Source organism: Mandrillus leucophaeus, unplaced genomic scaffold (assembly GCF_000951045.1).
Source record: "Mandrillus leucophaeus isolate KB7577 unplaced genomic scaffold, Mleu.le_1.0 Scaffold226, whole genome shotgun sequence".
NCBI classification, from domain to species: domain Eukaryota; kingdom Metazoa; phylum Chordata; class Mammalia; order Primates; family Cercopithecidae; genus Mandrillus; species Mandrillus leucophaeus.
Genome location: NW_012102321.1, coordinates 170,239 through 177,718, shown reverse-complemented (window position 1 = coordinate 177,718; position 7,480 = coordinate 170,239). Strand labels below are relative to the sequence as shown.

Genomic DNA, 7,480 nt, shown 5'->3' with positions numbered 1-7,480 from the left:
AACAAACCTCACGCCTCAGCCTCCCGAGTAGCTGGGATTACAGGCATGCGCCACCATGCCCCACTAATTTTTGTGTTTTTAGTAGAGACAGAGTTTCACTATGTTGGCCAGGCTGGTGTTGAACTCCTGACCTCAAGTGATCCACCCACCTCGGTCTCCCAAAGTGCTGGGATTACAGGTGTGAGCCACCACTCCCGGCCAATAATATCTTTAAAACTAAAAATGTAAACGGAAAATTGGTAAGTAAAATGACTTTTACTATTGATGTCAGTTTTGTTTAATCTGAAACTAAATATATAGAGATATATCTACCTATTTATGGATGGATAAGATCATCTCACATTTCTGGAATGCTTTATAGTTTTTCAGAGTACTTTTATTCACTTATCTTCCATATATGTTATCTCTTCTGATTCCAGCAATAAAAGCCCTGTGAGGTAGCCAGGGCAAGTATGTATTTTACACATTAGCAGGAAGAGAGGCTAAGAGAGGTTTATGTAACTTGCTCAGGCTGAAAAAAAATTTGTGACTCTCATTTCAGTGATGTTTTCTACATTATTATAAAATATGCTACTCATTACATTATGTTGATGGTTGAAATGTCATTATAAAGCTTAATTTATATGATTCTCTTGATGAGGATTATGAAGCAAACTATCAACTCACTAGTTTACAGGGGCAAGCATTTTCCCACATTTCACACATGATCTGATTACCTCTGTCGTAAGTGAATAATCTACTATCTGGGTATGAAAAACATGATTTGAAAACACTAAACCACTATATTATTCCAACAAAGAACCATCTTTCACACCTAAGTAAAAAGGAACTTCAAAAAAAAGTCCTAACCAAAAAAAAATCTGAATGATGCATGAGATCGAGTCAAAATTGGGTATCTTCTGTTTCTTCATTGTGGCGAAGAATGTTGCCTGGATTCCTTCCATCTAAAGACTTGATTGTCAGACCTGTGGCAGAACTCTAGATCTGATTTTAGCCTTGGGGAAGCAAAGAGGACAAAACCTAAAAGCTCAACTTCCTGTGTGGTATACAAAACCTAAAAGCTTAACTTTTTGGATGGTATACATGACTCAATGAGCTCTTTCTGCTTTGGAGTCTGTTGGCCAGGAGACTCGGATATGGTAGGGCTTCAGTTCCTCAGAAGGGATAGAATCTGGGGCATTACTCATGAGGTCATGTCCCCGAAAGGACTTTGGGAAGGCTATGACATCTCTGATGCTTGGAGATCCAGTGACAAGGCATATCAGTCTGTCTAACCCTGTAAGTAAAATACAAAGATAACAGATGAGAAATGTAATCTAATGTTGGAAATAACTTAGTTTTCTGTAAAAGTTGTAGAGAACTTTTAAAAAAGAATATTTAACAAACTGTAGTCAACCATAGTTCTCTACCTTTTTAGAGACCTTTTGTTTGTTTGAGAGGTTCTTTTCTATCTCATTCTGGAAAAGTATTCAGGACTAATGTTCACATGCTACTTGGATTGTCACAGTGATTAGCGTTCCTAGCAAAGGCCCTAAAGGTTCCTAACTGAGGGCCCTAAAACAGATTCAACAATATATTTGGTGCTTGGCAGGGAACTCCATAAACACAGAAGGAAGTCCCTATTGTTGGGGCCTACAATCTAGGTGAGCTTTCTAGAATTTCTTACTCTTCCTTGCTTTGACAAAACAAGCAAAGTGAGTAACCGTGGCAATCAGAAGGACACTGGCATATTCCTGTTTTCATACAAGCTGAACATTATGGAGCAGTGCTTTCCAGACTCGAATGAGTGCGTCTGTGAGGCCATGGGATTTGAACAATATTGACTTAAGATCTGCAGTTTTAAGCTATTAATGATCTTTCAAATGCAAATTATCACTTAAATTATATCTTTATAACTGTTAAGATATATTTAAAAAATATATTACTGAAATTTCAACAGAAACTTACATTCTCATAGAACTCTTGGACTCATCCCTCCACCTCTACCAACACAAACTGAGAACCTGAATTTGAGACAGTGCAATGGAATTCAGTTTAGCTTATAAGAGGAAAAGTTGTTTACCTAAGGCAATTCCTCCATGAGGGGGTGCCCCGTAATCTAAAGCCTGGAGCAGATGGGAGAGCATTTTCACATCCTCCTGAAAGTCAGAAGATAATTCAGTGTAAATATATTTTGAAGGTCCACTAAGTGCCACCATCTAGGCTTAGATGATAAAGGGGAAACAAAGTTGAGTTTTAAAACACCTAAACCTGACTTAACCAGTAATAAAAACTTACTGGAAAAGTGTAAGGAAAAAAATTACCTTAAGTGATTTACAGGTTAGCAAGGGAAAAAGACAAGTCATAGATGATTATAACATGTACAAAAATGCCTGGTGTTCAGTAAATGCAGCTTTTACTGTATTCACAATGCGAACAGAGTGAGACCAAACGAGGACGGGGAGATGAAAAGCAGGAAACTCTCCTGTCACAGAGACCAAGGGAAGAGAGCATTACTAAGTGGGCAACATTGTCAAATGCTGCTGGGAGGAAGGAGAGCTTAAGGGCCAAGAACAGGACACTGGATTTGGTGATTTTGTGAGTAACTTTTGTGGGGCAGTATGTGTAGAAATGTTGAAAGTGTGTTTGGAAATGGTTCTCCAACCAGGCTACAAATCAGGATCAAGTGGGAAGCTTCAAACAAACAGAGGCCAAAGCCTCATGCTTAGAACTTTTTTATTCAGTTGGTCTGATGTGTAGCCAAGGCACCAGTGGTTTTTTTTTAATGCTTTCCAGGTGATTTGATTGTAAGGCACAGCAGGGTTGAGAACCACTGTTTAGGGAAGCAACAGAAGTAATGTATTTAGGCCAGGTGCAGTGGCTCACACCTGCAATCTCAGCACTTTGGGAGGCCGATACAGGCAGATAACCTGAGATTGGGGGTTCAAGACTAGCCTGGCCAACATGCAAAACCCTGTCTCTACTAGAAATACCAAAAAAAAAAAAAAAAAAAAAAGCTGGGCATGATGGTGTGTGCTTGTAGTCCCAGCCACTCGGGAGGCTAAGGCAGGAGAATCACTTGAACCTGGGAGGCGGAGGTTGCAGTGAATCAAGATCACGCCACTGTACTCCAGTCTGGGTGACAAAGTGAGACCGTCTCAAAAAAAAAAAGTAATCTTACTGACTCTTGAAAAGTTTGACAATGAGAGGAATGAAAAAGATAGGCTGAAAACTGCTGACTGGAAGCTGGGCTGGGCAGGAGGAACGCTTGATCCCAGGAGTTTGAGGCTGCACTGAGTTATGATCATGCCATTGCACTCTAGCCTGGGTGACAGAGTAAGACTCCATCTTTTTAAAAACAAACACACAAAACCCAACGGGTGATTGGAGGCTTTGACTTGGCAGGAGAAAAGTTAACAGATTTCGGCTGGGTGAGGTGGCTCACACCTGTAATCCCAGCACTTTGGGAGGCCAAGGCGGGTGGATCTCTTGAGGTCAGGAGTTCGAGACCAGCCTGGCCAACATAGTGAAACCCCGTCTCTACTAAAAATACAAAATAGCTGGGCACGGTAGTGCGCACCTGTAATCTCAGCTACTCAGGAGGCTGAAGCAGAAGAATCACTTGAACCCAGGAGGCGGAGGTTGCAGTGAGCCAAGATTGCGCCACTGCACTCCAGCCTGGGCGACAGAGCAAGACTCTGTCTCAAAAAAAAAAAAAAAAAGTAACGGATTTCACAATGCACATCAACTTTAAGGACACTGAAGGCTTAAAGCTAAAGGAGTCATCTCATGGTCTGAGTTCCCCAATCCTGCTCTTACATGTGAAGTTCTATCCTACCTCACACTTGTCAGTTAATCCCACAAAATGATCTTTCAGGACCAGACTCTCTCAGACTTTTCCCTTTCTGAAACCTACCCAAGCCTTCTACAGCATCACCAACAAACTTCAAATTCTTAGGTCTTCCCCTGTACAGACTCTTCTTTTTCTTTTAAAAATCCTGATTACTCCATTATCACTAAAATATATCCCTGCCTTAAATATAGCTAAAGTAGTATCTAATTAAGTGATATAAAATCTTTTCAAACGTCTCTTTCTCTAACATTATCAACATTTTTAGTTACTTCAGACTGCATGGTTTTCATTTGATTTGATTTTTATTTTTTTTAAGCTGCATGGTTTTTTTAAAGCAGGGTAGTGGTTAGGAGCATGGGCTTAAGAGCCACCCCGCCTGGATTCAAATCCTGACTCTGCTTACTTTTGTACTGTCGCTTTGGCAAGTTAAGTAAGTTGCCTCAGTAAATCTCATCTTTAGAGTGGGCAGAAGAAGGATATTTATGTGTTCTATTATAATAAGGGTATTTAATATGCACTATTAATTAGTACTTAAATAGTGCTGTTTAATAGTGCTATGTGCCAGATACTATTTAAGCATTTAATATTATTATTTACTTTTAATATTATTGACTTTTCCAAGTCCTACATTTACGGTAGAGAGAGCTGATGCTTTTTGTATCTTGTGAATCCTCCATTCATAACAAATGTTTAATAAAATAGGCCGATTTAAGTCAGATGCAGTGGTTCATGCCTATAATCCCGGCACTTTGGGAGGCCGAGCTAGGAGGACTGCTTGAGGGCAGGAGTTTGAGAGCAGTGTGAGCAACATAGGGAAAACTTACCTCTTCAAAAAATTAAAAAAATCAGCCAGGCATGGTGGCATGTGCCTGTAGTCACAGCTACTTGGGAGGCTGAGGTGGGAGGATGGCTTAAGCGCAGGAGATTGAGATTGCAGTGAGCTATGAATGCACCAGTGGACACCTGCCTGGGTGACAGAATGTCTCAAAAACAAAAACAAACAAGCAAACAACAACAACAACTCAAAACTGAAAAATATTCTGGTAAAAAAAGAAGCCCAGGACAGCAGATGATGTTTGTTACCTTTAGTAAAGTTGCCAGGATATAACGCTGTAGCTCTGCATTGTGAATTCGAATCGAACCACCTCCTATTTCATTGCCATTTAAAACCAAGTCATAGTGTTGGCTACGGGCCTAGAAGATTCACAGAGACTTTATGTTAGAGAAAATGTCTGGTTTTTTGTTGTACAGGTTAAAGACCCTGTAGATTCTTAAAGACAATGTATTAACTACTAACTCAACTCCACAATTTCTTCTGGGGCTTCCAAAACTAGGTCCTATCTTTCATCAGACCTTGAAGACTGAAGATCTTTGCCTTTATATACACATTTCCTTTTAATTTGGAAGTATAGATATACCTTTTTGGGCTCAGTGTACAGCAGGTGTATGTCACTGGGGTGGGGAGCAGTAAATGGGTGGTGGGCCGATTCCAGCTCTCTGGGATTTTCCTCCTTGGGGAGGAAGAGTGGGAAATCTACCACCCAAAGAAAAGAGAACAGAGTGGGGTCACGGAGCACCATTCCTCTTGTTTCTAGAAGGTCAGCACATTCCAGTCGTAATTTTCCCAACAAAGAGCACTGCAAACAGAAGACATAAACATTGAGTTAACTTCTTTACAGAGCAGGCAGGAAAAGACACAGCCTGGATTCTGAAGCCAGGCCATTCTCTAGGAAAGGATTAGCCAATTAACAGGATGCCCTTTGCCTCTCAGGACACAATGATCTGAGGATGAGTCTGATTGCAACAAGGTTGAGAACAATCATCAGACGCAACTAATGGGGTGAGTACCGAATAACTCGGTGATTAAGAGCACAGGGAACAGCACTTCATAGACCTGGGTCTGAATCTCAGTGTGGCTGATTACGAACTTCTCTGTACCCTTTTTCATTGTAAAATGGGGATAAAAATATCAACTCCAAATGACTACTGTGAAGCTTAAGTGAGATAATGTACATAAGGTGCAGGACCTGACAAAGTATGTGAGTGGTAGTCGTTCTGATTATTCCTCACTTCTCTTGAAGGAGTTGGTAAGTGTCTGGCACACTGTTAATGTTCAGTGAAGGCTGGCTATCACTACAGGTAATGCGGATTAGAGGTCCATTTCAGAGTGTGGCTGGGTGCAGTGGCTGACACCTGTAGTCCCAGCACTTTGGGAGGCCGAGGTGGGCGGATCACAAGGTCAGGAGTTCGAGATCAGCCTGATCAACATGGTGAAACCCCGTCTCTACTAAAAATACAAAAATTAGCCAGGCGTGGTGGCGTGCACCTGTAATGCCAGCTACTCGGGAGGCTGAGGCAGGAAAATCGCTTGAACCTGGGAGGAGGCGGAGGTTGCAGTGAGCCTAGATTGTGCCACTGTATTCATGGGTTAGAAATCCGGCTCCTCCACTTCCTAGCTATGTGACTGTGAGCAAAATTTTAAGCTCTGTGCTTCACTTTTCTTATTTTTAAAATAGCAACAGTATCAGAACTTCTTTCATAGGGTTGGCATGAGGATTAAATGAGTTAATATATACGAAGTGCTTAGAACAGGGCTTGGCAAATACTAAGTGCTTAATAAGTGCTACCTATGCGGTGCAGGACTTCCCTGAGAAAGGACAGCTGGTTAGAACAGTGACATATGCCTAGAGACATGATAGGGTGTTATCTTGCAGCCCATTCTATCTTACATTTATGTCTACATAAGGGACCCTCATTGTGACATTTTCAGAACGTTAATGTTATTCCTCAAAAGTCTGGTTTCTAGCTCTCTTTCAAGTAGGGCCTTGTAGGAATCAGACCTATAACTTCCTGAGAATGAAACACCAGCTTGTTTAGTTCATACCAAGAGAATGTTTAATAATCAAATCAGTTTAGAACAAAATCTCATGTTCTTTTTTAAGAAATGCATTCATAATAAAATTTGGAAATAAACAGCTTTCTTCATTTTACTATTGTAGGAGAAGGGGAGACGGGGATTACATTTAGCTTTGAAGATGAACTCTGAAACTTTTTCTTTGCAAGAAACAATGATAAATGAAAATATAGATTAGAAGAAAGAACTTGATGAAGTACTAGTTAGACACACTATCATTTGGAAAAAACTATATACTAAAGTGAAAAAATAAATTTATATCATGCTTGATCTTTACAGTACTTTTTTAATATTCACGTTTGACTTTGTGCTATACTTTTCTATATTTTACAAAGATTCCTAAAGCTAATTCAGTCTTCCATATCCCCTGAAGACTCATGACTCAGCCAGTGCATGATAGCACTCACCACCTACAGCTGCTGTTCTTGAGGAAAAAGGGGCCCACTTTGACCAAGTTGGTCCAGGGTGTCTGCCAGCCCACCAGCTCTCCAGTGGTCTGATCTGTCCTTCCACAATTTAGGAATGTATTATGTACAAAAGTTTGAGACTCCTAATTTTCTTCATTTGTGAAATCTTGACTCTGAAAATATTTTTTCATGATTATATGACTAATTTCACTACCCCTTAATCTAAGTGGCTTTTCTAATTAGAGTCAGGTCTAATCTATTTAATAAAGTAATGTCAATGGAGGCTGGCAGCTAATGAAAAAAATCCTTAGTTTTTTTTTTTTTTTT

General features: G+C 40.3%; 1 protein-coding gene across 1 annotated transcript in view; it reads right to left on the bottom strand.

Annotated features, from left to right (window-relative positions):
* Positions 1 to 240: 240 nt before the first annotated feature.
* DARS2 (aspartyl-tRNA synthetase 2, mitochondrial) overlaps positions 241 to 7,480 on the bottom strand; it is a 48,112-nt gene continuing 40,872 nt past the window's right edge. Inside the window, exons 13-17 of the mRNA XM_011981463.1 lie at positions 5,251 to 5,469; positions 4,916 to 5,026; positions 2,063 to 2,138; positions 1,055 to 1,276; positions 241 to 1,020 (exon numbers count right to left, since the gene is read on the bottom strand). Of these exons, the coding sequence (XP_011836853.1) occupies positions 1,089 to 1,276; positions 2,063 to 2,138; positions 4,916 to 5,026; positions 5,251 to 5,469 (594 nt within the window). The 3' untranslated portion in view covers positions 241 to 1,020; positions 1,055 to 1,088. The remainder of the gene's footprint in view (positions 1,021 to 1,054; positions 1,277 to 2,062; positions 2,139 to 4,915; positions 5,027 to 5,250; positions 5,470 to 7,480) is intronic.